This window comes from Dromiciops gliroides, chromosome 4, assembly GCF_019393635.1.
Source record: "Dromiciops gliroides isolate mDroGli1 chromosome 4, mDroGli1.pri, whole genome shotgun sequence".
NCBI lineage: Eukaryota > Metazoa > Chordata > Mammalia > Microbiotheria > Microbiotheriidae > Dromiciops > Dromiciops gliroides.
This window is the reverse complement of record NC_057864.1, coordinates 364,909,198-364,929,564: the sequence shown is the minus strand read 5'-3', so window position 1 is coordinate 364,929,564 and position 20,367 is coordinate 364,909,198. Positions and strand designations below refer to the sequence as shown.

At 37.9% G+C, this 20,367-nt stretch overlaps 1 protein-coding gene across 1 annotated transcript in view; it reads right to left on the bottom strand.

Annotated features, from left to right (window-relative positions):
- Positions 1 to 469: 469 nt before the first annotated feature.
- Positions 470 to 20,367, bottom strand: part of LAMA2 (laminin subunit alpha 2) — an 804,877-nt gene continuing 784,979 nt past the window's right edge. The window contains 7 exon segments of the mRNA XM_044002871.1: positions 470 to 715; positions 2,163 to 2,385; positions 5,484 to 5,614; positions 12,222 to 12,375; positions 14,615 to 14,770; positions 16,357 to 16,546; positions 18,415 to 18,527. Of these exon segments, the coding sequence (XP_043858806.1) occupies positions 558 to 715; positions 2,163 to 2,385; positions 5,484 to 5,614; positions 12,222 to 12,375; positions 14,615 to 14,770; positions 16,357 to 16,546; positions 18,415 to 18,527 (1,125 nt within the window). The 3' untranslated portion in view covers positions 470 to 557.

Below are 20,367 nucleotides of genomic sequence, written 5' to 3'. Positions count from 1 at the left end.
GTTCTGAATTCCATCAACATCTTCTTTCAAAATGAAAAATCCCTCTAATTGTAACCTTATCTAAAGTCTCTGCTTATGAACCCAGATCTAAGAAATAATGATAATGCCGACACTAGAAAGGGGAAGAAGATGTGCTGATTCCCTTCCAAGTGCACACAAGAAAGAATAACCCTTTTTTGCTTTGAGTAGGATGATATAATGGATTCCAAAGTGGACACACATGGACAATGATAATAAAAATATTAATTAGAAGCAGGCCAAAGAATGCTGGCTTCACAAATTGCAATCAAATTCCTATTCCCCAAATGCACTTTTTAGTCATGTTGAAAATCTTACCATTTTATTAGGTCAGATGAACTTGTTTCAATATTAATGGCCTGCAAGAGAAATTAATCTAAAACTTGACTGAGATCTCCCCTAAAGGGATACCAAATGAAGAGTTCATGGAGAGAATTCAATTTTGCTGCACCAATTTTTATTCGTATATGTAGGTAAAGCATATTTGTTTTACTTAATACATTTGCTTCCAAAAACCCAACTTGGGAGTTAAAACTCTATTAGTTGGCAGGGCAAGATACAGGCTGAACACCCTTTAGCTCCAAGGCTTTTGCAAAGTTAATTTCCAGAGCTTTGGCAGTGCCTTTGGTGAATTTCAGTGAGCGGATGCATCCTCTGAATGGGATATTGGTTGTGAGGCCAAACTGATTGAGGCCATCTGGAAAACAAAAGGCAAAGGGGTTACTGCAAGAATGACTTTCAGTTAGATGGGCATCTGTTAGTTCATTAGCTCAATAGTTCAACTTGGAATGCTAGCTTGGCTAAGGATTTTCATATCAATGTTTTAAACTGTAGAAAGAGAATCCCAAGCTTATTTTAAGCTCATGAGATACAGAAGCTTCTTTAGTACCCTAACTTTTATGAAATATCAATCCAGGAATTGGGGATGTAACTGATTAATTTCTAGCCATGAAAAGCTACAAAATCTGAATTTCGAAGAAAGGCATATGTTTGCTGAAGTAGACAATAAAGAATCTAAAAACAGATGACTAAAATTTACCTTCTTAGAGCAAAGCTCATGGTATAAAAACTCTATAAGAGAAAATGAGAAAATATTTCCTTGGAAATTCCAAGGAATTAAAATGTTTCTGCCAAAGTTGCTTTCTTTATAAAGGAGGAACTCCTATGAACAGTCCTAAAATTTGATTTAGTTCCCATTTAGTTTCATCTCTCATTAAATATGATAACAAACAGGTAAGATTCTGCTGCCATTCACAATATCTTTCATTTTATCTGAGTGACAGAGAAGTGAATAGCATAAAAACTCAGCAATAACTTTGGAGATAGAAACTATATAGGTTCCTGATCTATCCAATATTTCCCCTATTATTAAAATATGGTTGTGATTATTTTGCCTTTCTTCATATGAGGACAAAGGTTACATGTAAATGTGGATCTATTTCTCTTATATTGCAATGATGAAAAGCAGTCCTTGGTGTTTTAAAAATTATTACTGTATTTATTGCCATCATATGCACTTGGCTTATTTTGAACTAACTTGGTCAATCTTGTTTATGGGCACTTTACATAACTCTCTGTGGTTCATGTGCTGTTTTTAATGTACTGGCTGGGGCTTTTAAATGCAGATTTTTTGCTCAGGCTTCTTTGCAATATAAATATGAGCTCTTTAACAACCTAAGGGGAAAGTCGACTAAATTTAACCTATGATTTCTAGTACCTCCGGAAGTATTTTCATAACTGATTTTTATGATTCCCCTGGCATGTTAATCAAAAATGCAGCAGAGAGAACAACTGCTTGGAACATAATTTAGGTTAGATGTTTCATCTGTTATGAGCCAAATTCATTTCCTGTATCCTCAAACTTCCCACCAATGAAACTCAACCCATATGTTTTACGTAAGACATTCACTCATTTAAGTCATTGGGGATTTTGTGGAAGGAGTTACAGAATTTGGCCCTAATGGTCCTAATACACACATTTTTCTGGGGAATCCAATATTACATTTTAATATTTTCAACAATTTCCAATCCACAAATACAACATCTATGTAAGAATTGGAAGCAACAAATCCTAGTTAGTTTTGTCAAACCTTATGACACTTTATAAATGTGAGTTATTGTTCATTGTTCTTATCTAAACTCACCTGGGTACCCTCCAACAAAGACAGGATCATTTGTATCAGCTGATGTAGATGCAGTGTTTGGACTTTGAGCCTTCACCTGGTTCCCATCCACTGTCAACTCTATTTGGTGTTTGATTTTGTTTGCAGTCACCTTATGCCACTGCCCATCACATAAAGATCCGGGGACACCAGCATCATAAACAGCAGTGAACCGGCCTGCACCATTATCCACATGGAACATGAGCTGGGGTTGGGAAAATCAAACAGTTATGAATAGCCTAGTTAGGGTAATGTCATCCCAGTCCTAAATCTGATAAATTAGCAGCACTCTCTGATGGAAAAATAGAGAACAGGGCCAATAGATTCAAATAAACACAGTTAAGTCATATAAAAACAAACTTGACAGGAATTAAAATATAAATATGATCAGCATGGGTTACAAACCATCATTTTGCCTCTGAGCATTATGTGTGTATGTGGGTGTGTTTGTGGGAGGGGGAGCAATAGTCAAGTTATGCTAAGCTAGCAATAAGAATTCTGTCATCTGAATATTTGAAATCTATTTGGAAGCCAGATAACAAGGATTTAGTAGTCAGGCAACAGTTCTAAAGTTCTTAGCCTTTTTTCTCTTTAGACTGTAAAGCACAGATCAAAATATTTTGTTGAAGTGCTTCTCAGATTTCTAAATACTTGCTACACCTCTTTGAAATGCTTCCCAACTTGTAATGATACTGGGTTCACAGTGATTCACTAATTTGTTTTATCAGTGAAAAGGGTTCCTAGGATTTATTATTTGAGCCTTCTCTTGTCCATGTTTTAACTTGCTTCTTCTCTTTCTCTCAGATGGCTCATTTTAGCACATGACTCCAAATAACATAAGCAGTTATCATTTCAAGTACAGAGCCTCCCCATCGATACTGAGGGCCCTTGGACAAACAACAGCTTAGCTACTGAAAATTTTCACAGTATAAAGACACATAGATTTGAAGTTTTTGTCTAAATGATAGAAATATGTGTTCAATAACATGAGCAGATATTGACAGTTTGAGAATTTGAGGGTTTTTTCCCTTTCTGAGGATGGTGAAGAAAGGGATATAATTAAGCTCCAAATGAAAATATACTAGAAAGGTTTAGCAGTAATATAGAACATGACAGAGGCAACTGGATATGTCTGAAAACAACAAAAAGATGTATGAAGACAGCATCCTTAAATTACACAGGTTATTGATTTTTTAATAGTTTGGGGGGTATGTCTTTAGTTAACACTATTTGAACCAGTTATGTTCATCTGGGAACAGCTTAGTCAGTAGTGAACTAGCAAGTGTTCTGAGTACAGCAGAAAGAACAGGTGCCATATCTGCATTTCTATGTTTTCCTATTAGGATCTTGTATGCAGAGATGGATGGGAACTCAGAGACCATCAAGTGCAACCCCCACATTTTCCAAGTGAGGAAACTGAGGCACAGGTAACACAGCAAGGAGTAGTGGTGATATTTGAACTCAGGTCTTCTGACTCTACCAACTCTTTCCACTCCACCAGACATTATAAGCTCCTTGCCTATATGTTTGATTCCTCTGACCTCAATTTCATGCCTTGTACATAGCAGTCACCTAATGAATATTTTACAATTGAATTCCTCCTCTGCACACCTGGCTCTTTTTCTGTGTTGTGTTGCTATTTAGTGCAGCAGGACTCTGGGCTGTTGGATGGATTTTCACAAAATCCTAGAGTTGGAATGTACCTCAGGGGTTGAGTCCAACTCGTAGTGAAGCAGTATTCCCTCTACCGTATTCCTAACCATGGGTCATCCAACCTTTGCTCAAAGACTTTTAGTAATGGGGGAATCCACTATCTCTTGAGGCATCCCATTCTACTCTTGATCAGTTTTAAGTATTAGGAAGTTTTCTCTAATAATTATATCTCATCCTTAATCTGGCTGGTTGCAATGTTCAAAGAAATAGTGCTTCAAAGAAAGCACTATTGAAGAATAATCACTACCTGACACATAACATAATTGTGAAATTTCTTCCTACTTCCCTAAAATTAGGCACAACAAACTTCTCTCACATATATCAACCACCCAGTCAAGTCGATAAGTATTTGTTAAATACCTACTATGTGCTAGGCACTATGCTAAGCACTGGGGATACAAAGAAAGGCAAGAACCAAACCAAAAATCACACCATGAATGGTATCTAAACTTTGTACCTTCCCTAGTGCCTAGCATAGATTTAGAGCTGAGAGCAATTCTAAAGGCTAACTAGCCAGCCCAAACTCTTCATTTTTAAAATGGGGATATTAAGACAGAAGAGGTTAAATTACTTGCCCAAGGGCCATATGGCCTGTGAGTGTCTGAAGCAGAATTTGAACTTAGGTTTTTCTGTCTCCAAGTCCAACTGAGTTATTAAAAGTAACTCAATCACAAAGCCCTATTGGCCTCCCATTTTAGTATGGTGATAGGTTTATTATCTGTACAATGGCCATCTCTAAATAAAAAATCAGGACACATGGTCTGAAAGAAGATTTATCACAGTAGCCACCATCTCATTATTACAGTCCATTGACTTTGAAATCAGGGATATCCGGGATTTCACCTTTACCATCACTCTCATTTTATGGAATTCTTTGTAATGATATTTGCTGCAATAAGATTTCAATAGTATGTTTTTCATTTGGAAACCTACATGTTTGGTTTGGATTTAATTATATTTTTTTTTGTTTGAAAGCTCTTGAGAGAAGCCTAGCTTTCCTTCCTTTTCACATAATCATTAGAAGAATCTAGGCTGTCATTTGTTGTTTAGTCATGTTTAGTTGTATCTGACTCTTTGTGGCCCTATCTGGGGTTTTATTGGCAAAGATACCAGAGGTGTTTGCCATTTCCTTTTCCAGGTCATTTTTACAGATGTGGAAACTAAAGAAGCAAATAGGGTTAAGTGACTTTCCCAGGCTGACACAGCTAGTAAGTAGACTGTAGGCTAGCTCATTCCTTACTTCACATGAATCACTGCTTTTATAGCTTTATCTGAGACAGAGGAAGGATTCATATCCTTCATCTGGTAATATCAAGGGAGATGTGATGTATGAATTCCAAGATCTAGTGCTTATCCACACTGTGCACAGTAGGTCTATTGGGGAAAATTAATACATTTAATGTTAAAGACAAATCCAGAGAATGTATGTGCGAGCAATCAACCAAGCCAAGAGCCAGGGGAAAGTTTCTACCTTAAATAGGCACTCTCTTTACATACAATGCTTATCTATAACGAGGCCAAAACTAGAGTTTCCGAGGCCTTTTCATGACCATTAATACATGCAGGAATGACCTGCCTGGCGCCACTCACTTTTTCATCTATCAATTCAATGCCCATTCCATCCATTTTTTGGCTGCTGATTCCCAGGAGAACACCAATGGTTCTAGTTGTACGGAATTCAAACTCCACAAGAAGGTCCAATCCTACTTTGTAGGCTCCAACTGTAGAAAGAAAGAGGAAAAAAATTCTTAGCACAAAGATATTCACCTTGACAATTTTGAATATTTTATTTCAAATGTTAACCTGTCATTCAGGTGAAATTAACAACAAACATTTATTAAATGCCTACTGTGTGCAAGGTGCTATATACTAGGTACCAGCCATAAAGACTTAAAATGACATGATCTCTGCCCTCAAGGATGTATACTCTGATAAAGTCATGGCATGTATATATATATATATATATATTTTTTTTTTTTTGCGGGGCAGTGGGGGTTAAGTGACTTGCCCAAGGTCACACAGCTAGTAAGTGTCAAGTGTCTGAGGCCGGATTTGAACTCAGGAACTCCTGAATCCAGGGCCGGTGCTTTATCCACTGCGCCACCTAGCCGCCCCCCATGGCATGTATATTTTTAAAAAGTGTGAAACAAGGTAGGAGGTGAGAGGGAAAAGTAAGAATTAGACTGTTGGGGGCAGCTAGGTGTTGCAGTGGATAAAGCACTGGCCCTGGAGTCAGGAGGACCTGAGTTCAAATCCTGACTCAGACACTTGACATTTACTAGCTGTGTGACTTTGCGCAAGTCACTTAACCCTCATTGCCCCAGCAAAAAATAAAAAGAGAGAAAAAATGAATTATAGACTGTTTTCAACAAAATTTGGGGAGAAAACGTGTTTAACTAGAGGAGATAGGGAAGGCTTCATGGTAGAAGTGGCAACCAAAGGAGGAGAAGGGTTCTAGCAGGTAGAAAAGAGGAGGGAGCCTAATTTAGTTGTGACGGATGTCTCCTCAAAAAACCCAGAAGAGAGAATGCAGGATAAAACTTGGGAACAGTTTTTAGTTCCGTTTCGCTGCAAGATGAAGAATAGTATGAAAGGACTTTGTCAAGTGGACTAGAGGTAGATTGTTAAGGGTCTTAGATGTCAGGCTAAGTGGCTTTAATTTTATTCTTTAAGCAGTGGGGAGTTATTACTGGTCAGAAAGCCACAGGAATGATGTGGTCAAATCTGTAATAATGATGACTGTAAATGATACCCATGAAAATGTAGTCAAGAATCATACCATTAGACCTGATCATTCCAGAAATTTCTCCTTTGGGGATGGTGATGATAACATAACACACATAATAATATTTTTACTTTATAGATGAGGAAACCAAACAACAAAGATATTCTGTTTCCCTTTCAGTTTGGGTAAGGCTGGATGGTTGCTTTGGTACCTTCCAAACCTAAAGTTTTGTCATTTTGTGAAATTATTTGCCCCTGGTCAAACTACTCATATTTGTTATAGGCTAGACTTGAATTCAGATTTTCTGAATCTAAGACCCATGTTATTTTAATATAATTAAATTTAGAAAGTGTTAATTAATTTATAAGTCATTGGGCTAGGTGTTTGGAAAACAAAGATGAAAAATTAAACTATAATAGTCTTTAAGAAAAGGGAATAACTGCCCAATTCGTAGAAAGGGGATCCAGTTCAATTGATTGAGCACGTATTAAGTGGCTACTATATGTCACACTGTGCTAGGAGTTAAGGATACAAGGACAAAAATATAAACAGTTCCTTCCCTCTGAGAACTAATATTCTACTGGACACAACATCTATATAAGTAAATAACATCCAAATTTTGAAGGGGCAAAGGAGAGTCTGGAGAAGTACCATAAGAAATTTGAGGGAGAGACAATTTCTCCCTGAGGTATGGATGGAGAGAGGTCAGGGAAAGCACTTCATGGAGTTAGGCATTGATTTTCAAAAAAGGAATTATGGCTAGGTTGGGATAGCTATTCTAAGCATGAGTTTGGGGGATGGGATGGTGTTCTAATAGTTATTTAGTAAGTGGTTATGAGAGAATACCTCAATGATCTGAATAATTTTACCAAATTCTCCAAGTAGTGACTTCACTAGAAGATGTAACTTATACCCTCATAGTATCTCCCTGGTAAAATTTTATAGCTTAAACAAACTTTGACAGGTCATGTACTACAATGATCCCTACTAGAAAATTCTTCAGAATTATCCAGGTACATGAAAACCCTAGGAAGGATTCACCAGTCAGTCAATACACATTTATTAAATGCCTACTATGTGCCAGACACTTTGCTAAGTGCTAGAGATTCAAAGAAAAGCCAAAACCATCAATACCCACAAGGAGAGTATATTCTAATGGAAAAGAAAACATGTAAATAACTAAGTACGTTCAAGATATTTCAGAGTGCAAAGAAGGTAATTTCAGAGGATTAGGCATTGAGGGGGAAAGGGAAGTAGATTTGAAAAGGTCTATTGTGGAAGGTGGGAGTTAGTTGAGTCTTAAAGTCAGAGAAACCAAGAGATGGAGTTGTAGGGAACCAGCATTCCAGGCACAGATGCAGCCAATGTAGAGGCAATGGGATGGGTAATAGTGTCATGTTCAAGGAAATGAATGTAGTACAGTAAAACTAGGTTGTAGCATGTACAGATGGGAATAAAGTATAGGAAGAGGCCAGGTAATTAAGAGCTTTAAATGCCAAACAGAAAAGTTCATATGTGAGTCTGCAGGTAGTAGGGAGTCACTGGAGCTCTTCGAGTAAGGGGATGACATGGTCTGACATGCTTTAGAAAAATCAATTTGGTAGCTGAATGGAGGATGGATTGGAATGGGGAGAGACTATAGGATGGGAAATCAAGTTAGAAAGCTATTTTAATAGCCAGAGATAAGGGAAGTAGGAGAAATGCATCTACCTTACAAGATAGAGGAGAAGAACAGGTCTGACTAGGAATCACACAATCATAAATAGATAAAAAATATATAGTCTAAACATATACCTCTCATAGAACTGCATTTGCCTTGTAATAAAAATAGTCTCTAGAAAATGAAATATTAATAGCACACTGGACAACAGAGTGGTTTGTAATGGGTTCAATTGTAATATATGTCAATGAGACATTTCAAAAAAGAGGAGAAAAAGATATGATTGGGGTGTGCATGGATGGTAGGAAGCAAAAATGGTCTGGTCACAAGGGATGACAGATGGACTAAGGGTTCTATTGGTAATCCATTCTTCATAATGTCAGGAAGGATGGAGGAAAGCCCCCCAGTATGTTTCGTGAGTACCCTAGGGCAAACTTATGGGAGGATGAAGGGAAAAGGAACACAGGATGTGCAGGCTTAGCCAGGTTATGATAGTGTTGGTGGAGATAACATCCACATTGATTATATCACAGATCTATTTGAGCATATAAGGAGAAGGAGGGTTACTACAATTACCACTACTACTATTAATATAACCACTACTACTATATCTATTATGTGAGAATTGGAATGATACCCCCTGCTGGGAGGGACATTGTGAGCTCTGGCCTGAAAAGAAACCATGTGACTTTAGTGTCAGGCAGTGACCTTTTCTGGGGATTTGAAGGTCAGATCGGCATCAGGAAGTGATGTTTGCTGCCTGTGGGTCCAGTCAATTAGTGCTACCAACCAATTAGCTTGGAGCTCTGTGTGTGTGTGTGTGTGTGTGTGTGTGTGTGTGTGTGTGTGTGTGTGTGTGTGTGTGTACACGGCCCTGTTTCATGGGAGGCTTCTGGGAGGAGAGAGGCCTTTCATATCGGAACTTCGGCTTGGCAGGAGGACAGATGCTGGGCTCTTTTAGATAGTTAGATGAAGTTTGCTTTCTCTCTCTCTCTCTCTCTCTCTCTCTCTCTCTCTCTCTCTCTCTTTCAATAACTTCTAATGCACTTTAATAAATACTTATTAAAAATCTAAACTCTTGCTAAAGCTTCTAATTTAAGGCGACCACTCATTAGATCTTAGACATCAGAGCTAGAATTTTAGGCCCTTAAAATTACTTCAACCATTCCTACTACTACCATTATTATCGCTACTACTATTCCTACTACTACCATTATTATTATTTTTTTTTTTTAAGTGAGGCAATTGGGGTTAAGTGACTTGCCCAGGGTCACACAGCTAGTAAGTGTCAAGTGTCTGAGGCCGGAATTTGAACTCAAGTACTCCTGAATCCAGGGCCGATGCTTTATCCACTGCGCCACCTAGCTGCCCCACTACTACCATTATTATTGCTACTACTACTGCTACTAGTATTCCTCCTCCTCTCTTGCACTTATATAGCAATTTAAGATTTGTGAAGTACTTTTAACATTTTGTCTCATCTGATCCTCACAACTCTGTAAGGTATGTGCTATTATTATCCCTATTTTACAGTTGAAGAAACTGAGACTGAAAGTGACTTGCTCGAGGTCAAAAAACTATTAGGTATCTTAGGCAGGATTTGCACTCACTTCCAGTATTCTATCCACTGCATTACTTATAGCTAATAATAACTCGGGTTTCTATAATTTTAAAGATTTTAAGAGCACTTTCCTTAAAATAATTTTGTGAGGTCAATATTTCAAATTTTATTATCTCTACCTTATAGATGTGCAAATAGTATCTTAGAGACTTAGTATCTTCCCACAGCTAATAACCCTCAGGATGAGGCTTTTAAATTCAGATCTTTTCCTTCCATGTTCAGTGCTTATTCCATCCAAACATGCTGCCTCTATTGTTACCAGTCTCCAGGCAGGACAACTGTTATATCCTCCACATCTCTTCTTTTTTTTTTAATTTTTTTTTTTTTTTTGGTGAGGCAATTTGGGGTTAAGTGACTTGCCCAGTGTCACACAGCTAGTAAGTGTTAAGTGTCTGAGGCCGGATTTGAACTCAGGTACTCCTGAATGCAGGGCCAGTGCTTTATCCACTGAGCCATTTAGCTGCCCCCCACGTCTCTTCTTAATGAATTTATTTGACTTAGTTTTGCTCAGGATCCTTACATGGATAACCTTCCCTCTCTTCTCCCCTCTCCCCAACCCATTCCACCCCCTTCTTTTCACCTCTTGCTCTTACTTTAGGAACAGTAATCTAGTCAATGGTAACAATGATACTGAAAAGGAGGTGACAATTGACTCTCACTATCCGGGTGACTCCCTAAACCAAAACTCCCGTCTTGGATCCTTTCCCCTGAACATGTGTTATATTCAGTGGTAAGCTGGATGGAGCTTTGTGAGAGCTGGTTGTTAAATTTTCAGTGCAAGCATTGACATCTCAGAAATTGGCAAAGGCTATAAATCAAGAATTGACATTGTTTTGTTTATTGTCTAGACTTAAGAAAGTAATGGAGAAAATGTTAGTAATTTAGTTTAAAAGTGTATTATGTGTATATTTTTCCCTTGGAGAGTTGGCTAAACATTTACTAATGTGTTGATGATAATATCCCCTGATTAGATATACAATTAGTATACAAGCAGGGACTATCCTATTTTTGCATTTGTATCACTAGCATCTAGCATGACTGGCACAGTGTAGGCACCTAATAAATGCTTGTCCATTTATTCTTTTTTCTTTTTTTTAAGTGAGGCAATTGGGGTTAAGTGACTAGCCCAGGGTCACATAGCTAGTAAGTGTTAAGTGTCTGAGGCTGGATTTGAACTCAGGTACTCCTGACTCCAGGGCCGGTGCTCTATCCACTGTACCACCTAGCTGCCCCCATTCTTTTATTTTTAAAAAGTTTTTATATTTTCTTTTCTTTTCTTTTTTTTTTTGGTGGGGCAATGAAGTTTAAGTGACTTGCCCAGGGTAACACAGCTAGTAAGTGTCAAGTGTCTGAGGGCAGATTAGAACTCAGGTCCTCCTGAATTCAGGACCGGTGCTTTATCCACTTCACCACCTAGCTGCCCCCCACCCCCACCCCATTCATTCTTTTATTGGAATGGGAACTCTGAGGGCAGAGACTTGTTTTGCCTTTATTTGTATCTTGTTAGATTAGTACAGCACATAGCACATACTAAAGAAATGCTTATTGACTGATATTGATCCATTTGTTTTGCTTAGCATCAGATATATTTATTTTTATAATTTCTCCAGGTGATCCTGCACATGTAAATTATTATTATTTCTAGCATAAATCCAGGATAATAATCCAGGAATTAGGAGACTTTTCCAACCAGCATGAAATCCACATATATAATCACACACATATGCACACAGATATATACACACATACATATATCATACATTTAGAAAATCTATATTTATTAATATTATATATAACATTTATGATAAATATACGATATGTTCATTATATATATCATGCATATATTATATGTGTTATTCATATGTGTGTATGAGTTATATATCATTCAAATTACACTCCTCCAGACCTGTTTTAGGACAAAGGTCTCAGATCCCCTCCTCCCCCTCAGGCAAACAAAATCACATGGTTCTAGGAGCCCCAAGCAGGTCTTAATTAGGTTCAACTGGTCTCAATTAGGTCATTAGGGTTGGGAATACTGACTTCAGATTAGCTAGTCTTTAACCCTCGAGTAATCAATGAGTGATGAAAAAGGGGAGGGTCCATTTGTGCTAGGGTCTAGGGGATAAAACCGGGCCTTGGAGCCTCCATTCTGGGCACCCACCAGCTGCACATTGGGTTGCCTATTCTTTTGAGAATGACAATAAATGAGCCTTTGACCCATCATCACCACTGAGTTCCAGAGAATTATTTTAGGAGTGATTTTCCTCACAATATATGTGTGTGTATTTAATATTCAACGTGAAAGAATCCAATTATCCTCACCTGCTTTGGCAAAGCCTGTTCCATCAAAATAGGTTCCTTTTTGAGCATTTGCGTAACATGTGCCAACATTGAAGCTGGAGGTTGGATTTTCAAGGTCTGCAGGAGCCTCTGTCATTTTAAGATTCTTCATGCAGCCATCAATGCTGTAGACGACCTAAATTCCATAACAAAGATTCAAGGTGTTTCTAATCCTTTACCTTCACCAAGAGACATCGTTAAGAGTGAGGAACTTTTTAAAGGGAATACTTAATCAGCTACAGCTGGATAATCCTAAAGAATGGCCTAGTTTAAACCTCAAGGTGTTAGGATATTGGTTGAAAACATTTGGGCAACTGTCACCAAAGTAGTCTGCAACTTGCCTGGCACATGTAAGCATGCGATTTCTTTGAGAACAAAGACTCACTTTTTTATTTGTATAGTACCTTGTACAGTGCCTGGAAATAGTAGGTGCTTAATAAAGTGCTTTTGATTACCTGATTATATGGTTAATAGTCCTTATTGGGAGCAATCCCATGAGAGCATTGATTTGTTAAAGATTCACTCCTAGGGCCCATATAACTACTATTGCTAGTGGTCCATTATATTGTACATGTTGTAAATTACATTAAGAATAAAGTTTTACAAATCTTAAAACCTTTTTGCTATATTTATGTAACTAAGTAGGGCTTTCTAGAAATCATTTATAGTCCAGCCATCTAGATTCTTTTCAAATAACTTTTCCCCATTTGGTTAATGAAATAATAATTCAAGTCAATCACTTTTTACCACTTTTCTGAACTGATTACATAGATTTTGGCTTTCATTTTTGATGGCCAGAGATAAAGTGTATCCAACAGAGAATAAGTTCATTGGAAGGAAATTAGCACAGTGTTTTCAGGGAGAACCCCAAATCTCCCCACACATCTATGCAGAAAATGCCTAATTAGCACTTGTCTTTGCATAATAATATCTTATTTTTGTATAGTACTAATTAAATTTACAAGTTGCTTTTACCCCTGATATTACACTTAAGCTTCCTCAAAACACTATAAGGAAGGATTATAGAGTTAATGGGGATGTAGGTATCATTGAATGCCAAAGTGTTCTTTTTTTTTTTTTTGGTGAGGCAATTGGGGTTAAGTGACTTGCCTAGTGTCACACAGCTAGTAATTGTTAAGTGTCTGAGTTCGGATTTGAACTCAGGTACTCCTGAATCCAGGGCTGGTGCTCTATCCACTGCGCCACCTAGCTGCCCCCAATGTGCTCTTTTTATAAATGAAGAGATGATAGCCTGACTCTGGCTAGTAAATATTGGGGCCATAATTTGAACCCTGGACCCATGACCTGTGACTTTAAATTCAGTCATCCCCCCCCCCCACCACCACACTGTTACTAACAGAGCAAGTACTGTGTCTCTGTTTTATAGATAAGAAAAATGAGATTTAGAGCTGTTAAATATTTTGCCAAAGGTCACATAGCTAGTAGGTGAACAGGGGTTAGCAAGTTTTGTTTGTTTTCCTTTTTGTTTCTAGAACTGTGATTTTATCTGGCTCCAGATGTGATCTGCAACTGTTCCTCAGTACATAGTCTTAGAGCACCAAGATACTAAATGCCAGGGCATCAAGATATTAAATATCCTGCTTAGGGTCACAGAGACAGTATGTGTCAAAGGCAGTACCTGAACCAATGTGGGTACAGGGAATCCCCTGTTAATACAAATGTGAGACAGTGTGATGAAGTGGGAAACAACAACAACAACAACATTAGATTGGAATTGGGAGCAGTTGGTTTCTAGTTCAACTCCACAAAGAACTACCTTTGTAACCTTTAAGCATTTATTTAACGATTCTAGGTTTCTATTCATCCATAAAATGAAATGGTTCCAACTCTAAACTTATGATCTTATGATCAAAAAAGGCCTACTCTAAAGCATTTATATGCTCCAGCAATTATATCTCTAGAATCTTTTCCTATAGCCAATAATAATAATAACTAATAACAATAATGATAACTATTACTTACAGAGTGCTTCCTTTCTGTTGGGCATTGTGCTAAACTCTTCAAATTTGATCCTTGTAACAACATTGGGAGGTAGGTGCTACTATTATCTCCATTTTACTGATAAGGTAACTGAGGCAAACAGAGGTTGACTTCCCAGGGTTACAGTTAATAAGTATCTGATGTATTGATTTGAATTCAGGTCTTCCTGACTCCAGGCCCTGTACACACTCTATTTAGACATGTGGCTGCCCCTCCCTCAGCATACTTTGAGAAAAAATTTTTTAATCTCTCAAAAAGACATAGTATCTTAAATAGGTTTTTTTAAAGTTGAGAAAAGTGCTGGTTTACTGCCATGTTGACTAAAGAAAATTCGATGAACTCCCTGAAAACACAATGATATTTTAAGCCCTTACTGGACCAATTCTTCTTGTTGTATAGTTGATGGGCAGCCCTCCAACATACAGCATCCCCACAACATCCAGGATATCGGCTTTCTTGGGGCTGGTTGTCCTGTTGGAAGCACCATCGACAAGTAGTATTCCTTCTTGCTTGGTCCGGAAGATCTTAATCTATTTTTTCAAACAAATGTGTTACATTAAGCAGTCATAATAACCAAGATTGGACAGATTCCATATGTAGAAAGAGATAAGAATCAGAAACTCCTAGTCCTCATGAATTTAAAGAGATTTTGTAGGTCGAATTTCATTCAGGTTAAACAACCAGATCTAAGATTGCTGAGTTTGCATTCTTAAAAAGTTTGCACTTCTAAAAATTGAGATAGAAAACAATGCATGGAAACAGAAGTTTTTGTTATTTGTGGGTTTTTTTTTTGTTTTGTTTTTGTGAGGCAATTGGGGTTAAGTGACTTGCCCAGGGTCACATAGTTAGTAAGTGTCAAGTGTCTGAGGCCTGATTTGAATTGGCTCATACACAAGACTTATACCCAAAGCAGTCTTCATTCTCCAATGAAGCCAGTGAAATGTTGGCCAAAGTTTATACTGCAGTGGTTCCCATTCATTTGCTCATTCCACAGTATTATTCTCTGCACATGGTATCATAGCCTTATATGAGAACAGTGGGAGATTCTCATAAGTATGTTAGTCAAAGCACAGTCTGATCAAGATTTAGGTTAGGAAAGACAAAATACAAAAAATAAAATACAAATTCCAGTTTGGAATGAGTGTACCTAACTCTCCCCACTTTCCAAATAAAAATAAATTTTAAAAATTCCTTACTTTATATCATTATTTTTGTTTGTTTGTTTGTTTGTTTTTTGGTGAGGCAATTGGGTTTAAGTGACTTGCCCAGGGTCACACAGCCAGTAAGTGTTAAGTGTCTGAGGCTGGATTTGAACTCAGGTCCTCCTGAATCCAGGGCCAGTGCTTTATCCACTGTCACCTACTGCCCTTTACCTTAACTTTTTATTTGTAAGGTTCTCTGGCCTTTGTGCATGGGATGGATATTACATATAGATGAATTAATACATTAGAATCTCACATCAAGTGATATACTGCACTGAAAGTTTAAAAAATGCTTTGTTGGTTTTTTTTTTTGACAGTTTTTGGGGTGGGGTGGAAGTGGGGAGGGATGTGGAAACTTTATCTTTCAAGGCTGACACAGGTGGGGAGAACTTTATGAGTTAGCAATTTTTTGAGGCTCTCCCAAAAGAGAGATACTCTAACCATGCTTTCTTTTCTTTAAAAAAAAAACAAAACAGATAATGTATCAGCAGGTTCTATCAGCCACATTAACACAATTCAAGCAAAAACAGGATCCTAAGATTGTAAAGTGCTTTCTCTACCTGCAATTATAGTGATTTTAGGATATAGGGCTAAGCTTTTAGAAGTTGATCCAAGTAATTTCTTTAGAAACTCTACTCATCTTGTTTAAAGGGTTCCATCCTACAGACTAAACTGTTGAGACTTTATGGTGGGTCAGGAAGTGCTTTCCAAGATCACACAAAATGATACAGCTTCCTGGGAGAGAGCAGCAAACTCTATTCCCTGAATTTCTTTCACACTTTCCCCAACAACCTCCCCCATTTGCCCCCTTACTGTTAGGGGTAATACCTGGAAGGGTAACATGATCCCTACTGGAGGAGATCCTCCATGGCTTCAGCTAAGCAAGGTATAACCACATATCCCTGCCCTGGTACCTTGTGCCATTGACCATCGTTGATTTTGGTGGCGATCATAGTACTTGTGTTACCACTCCCAAGATCATAGCTAAAGTAGGGCATGCCGTTCTTCAGTTGGACGGTAGCGAAATCGGCATGGTTGATCCGAGCCATGTAAAACATTAAGCCTGATTCAGCTTCTGTTCGTATTTCAAATTCAATGGTGAGGCTGTAAATGTAAGAATTTTCAAAATCAGTACAACTTGTGCAAGTTTTGAAATTACTATTAGAAGATGAAGGTTAAGTTGTGGATTTTCTTTTTAAAATAATACACATTTTTATTTAAAGTTTTGAGTTCCAAATTCTATCCCTCCTTCCCTCTCTCCCTGAGGTGGCAAGCAATCAGATACAGGTCATACATGTGCAATCATGTAAAGCATTACCATATTAATCATTTTGTATAAGAAAACTTGAATAAAAAATGAAAGAAAGTGAAAAATAGCATCCTTCAGTTTGTGTTCCATCAATATCAATTCTTTCTTTGGAGGTGGATAGTATATTGTATTGTTGAGAAAAGTGAAGTCTTTCACAGTTCTTCAAACAATATCACTGTCACTGTGTACAGTGTTCTCTTGGTTCTGCTCACTTCACTATACATCAATTCATAAAAGTCTTTTCAGCCCTTTTTGAAATCACCGTTCTTGTGATTTTTTTATACCACAATAATATTGCATCAGCATAATATACCACAGCCTGTTTAGCAATTCCCCACTTAATGGGCATTCCTTTGATTTCCAATTCTTTGCCACTACAAAAATGGTTGCTATAAATATTTTTGTACAAATAGGTCTTTTTCTCTTTTTTGGGATGTCTTTGGGGTATAAACCTAGCAGTGGTATTTTGGGATCAAAGGGAATGCACAGTTCTATAGCCCTTTGGGCATAGTTCCTAATTGCTCTCCAGAATGGTTGGATCTTTTCACAACTCCATCAGCCCTGGGTTATGTTACTTATTTTCTTTCTTTCTTTTTCTTTCTTTCTCTTGCTCGAGAGGAGGGGAGGGGAGGGGAGGTAAAAAGAAAAAGAAAAAAGGAGATAGAAAGAGAGAAAGAGAGAAAGAGAAAGAAAGAAAAATACCAAAATACCACTGCTAGGTTTATACCCCAAAGACATCCCAAAAAAGAGAAAAAGACCTATTTGTACAAAAATATTTAGGGAACAACTGTAGTAGAATATTGCATACATTGTCAGCCAGGATCACTGTATTACTGCTTTTCTTATAATTTTTTCTGTTACAAAGCAAGGCTCCATTTGGGAGGATTTAAGGCTGTTTATATTCCAAAAATAACTGTGGCACGAAAGAAAAGTATATCAATAAACTTTTAAAAAAAAGATAAAAACAATAAAATGAAGTGGGGTCAGGCAGGGAATCTGATTATCAGCCTCCTGCAGATGATGCAAATTTCCATTATTCCAAGTTGTAGTCCAGAGGCTTTGGGCACCAGGGATTTTGAAGACTTACTATGTCAAAAAATGATGTCTTACAGACCCAACCTATTTAATTCTGTACTACTCTGCTCTGGGTTACAGGGGGAAAAAGTTGTTCCTGTGTTTATTTAACTGGTATGAATGTAAATATTCTGTACTTCCATTGATCACTTGTCTTTAGAGCCCCAAAGATAAAAATAAAAAAAAAAATCTTTACAAAACATTAAAGTCAAACAGCACTAAAAAGTGCTTTCAAAGCAACTTTTAAAAACAAATTCAGTAGGGATGGGTGAGGGAAGAGGGACACAGAGGGAGTCTTACATTGGCAAAATGGTTCATAGTAAAGCATGTTGCAGCAGTGAAAAAGGTGGGTTCCCCCATCTCGAAGCTTCTTTTTAAACTAATTATCCTTACTAACTAGGTAACTAGATAAACTCAAGCTGATAATTCAGATGCTAACTAGATCAAGTCAGTTGTTTCTAGTTGCAGGTGTGTTAGTGCTGTTAGCACTGTCTAAATTTTGGTGCCCTGGGGAAAAGAACCCATTGCCCTGCCTTTTTTAGGGCTTGTCTTGTTTTATAATAGTGTTAGATATCAGAATCAGACATACCTGTTTTTAACTTTGGTGTCATCAAAAGCAATGGCAATATGGCTATTTCTTGAAAGTCCAAACTGCTTGCTCCCTATCAAAAGAGCTGGTTCTGTATCTGCGGCACAGGGCCCCTGTGAAAAACCAAGGTAATGATCAGTGGTGGAACTGTGGACTTTGCTACTGAACAAAGAAGCCCTTGTTTCCTAATTGCTTGAAGCATCTACATTTGGTGTCTCTGATTAGACTATAAGTGGTATAAAGGCAGAGAACATGTCTTCTATTTCTTCTATATATTTCCACGTAGTCGGAGTAACTAGTAGGTACTTGATCAATACTTACTGATTGGCAATTGATTAAAAAAAAATCCTTAGAGGAAAAGTGTTGCTTTTAGTGTGGGAATTCATCTTCCTGTTACAGGAATATACCTTTATTTATTTATTTATTTTTTTGGTGAGGCAATTGGGGTTAAGTGACTTGCCCAGGGTCACACAGCTAGTAAGTGTTAAGTGTCTGAGGCTGGATTTGAACTCAGGTCCTCCTGAATCCACGACCGGTGCTCTATCCACTGTGCCACCTAGCTGCCCCAAGATACTTTTTTTTTTTTGTGGGGCAGTGAGGGTTAAGTGACTTGCCCAGGGTAACACAGCTAATGAGTGTCAAGTGTCTGAGGCCCGATTTGAACTCAGGTCCTCCTGAATCCAGGACCAGTGCTTTATATACTGTGCCACCTAGCTGCCCCCGTAATATACCGTTTAATGATGATGATGGTGCATTCTAGTAACATATTGTCAGAAAATTCATTATTATGGGTAGTAATAACCTAGGAGCCACAGAGATATATTCCTGACATAAAACACTCTCCTTACTGTGACTTGGGGGGTTAGCGAGGAGGACCTGGGGTGGTACATAGTAAGAAAGGTGGAAGCTGTGGTATGGGTATTCTCTCCTACCTCACCAAAGTAGATGCCAGCAACCCAGTCCTAAACAAATATAATATTGTTCCTACTCTCTTAGGATAAATTCATGTCTAGGGACATGACAGTTGCATGTGGCCAAGTCTAAGCAGTGCTTGCCCATTTCCCCTTCCAAGTGATCTGGATTTGCAAGCAAGAAGATTGGGGCTTTTCCCGGAAGCCCTGACCTGCCCTTGATAGACATGGCCCCGAGAAAGTGATGGTGTCTGGTCCTGTTCAGCTGCCACCAAGACAGAACTCAGGGGACAGACTCACTTCCTAACCTTTCTGCACTTAGGCTAGCTTCATCAAAATAAGCTTTGTTTTCAGAAACCTCACTACCAAGTAAAGTGTTAAAATGTTCACCTCAGATGAGAGGTCATGTGATAACGTATATAATTTGCTTTATAAGGTTTAAGTAGCCATATCAATGCCATATTATTACATAAGGTTTTTTAAAAAGAAAACAAATGTTTCACATTTTTTTTTCTTCCAGTTTTTTTCTTTCCTTGTTAAACAAAAGCTTGGCCCTTTAGAAAGTCATGGTGTATTTAGACTTTGAAGTTATCGAATTAAACTTTAAGTTGTTCTATTCAAACCCTTAATGGTTTGTTGCTAGGCAACCCAGCACATTCTTCGCCATAACTCACTGTAACTAGACTTACACCGTTGAACCATCAGCATTCTACGTTGTTCTTCCATAGACACATAAGACAAATAACTAGCTGGACATGCCCTGCTCTTGAATCCCTAACTCCCACAGATAACCAGAGACTACCAGAATGATGAAAGTCCTCATTCCCTTCCTTCTTAACGCGTAAGAGGCTATCGTACAATGGTGACTCTTATTAGAAAGCACGCACTTTGACCAACGCATCTACTTTTGAGTCCTGCCCTCCTTCATTATGACTGGTCCTAACCTCTGGCTACATTCTGACTCAGCAGAGGTGTCCAAAGAACAGGATTCAGCAATACCTGAAAACCAATTTGTTCTTTCCTGTATAGCATGCCTCAGTTG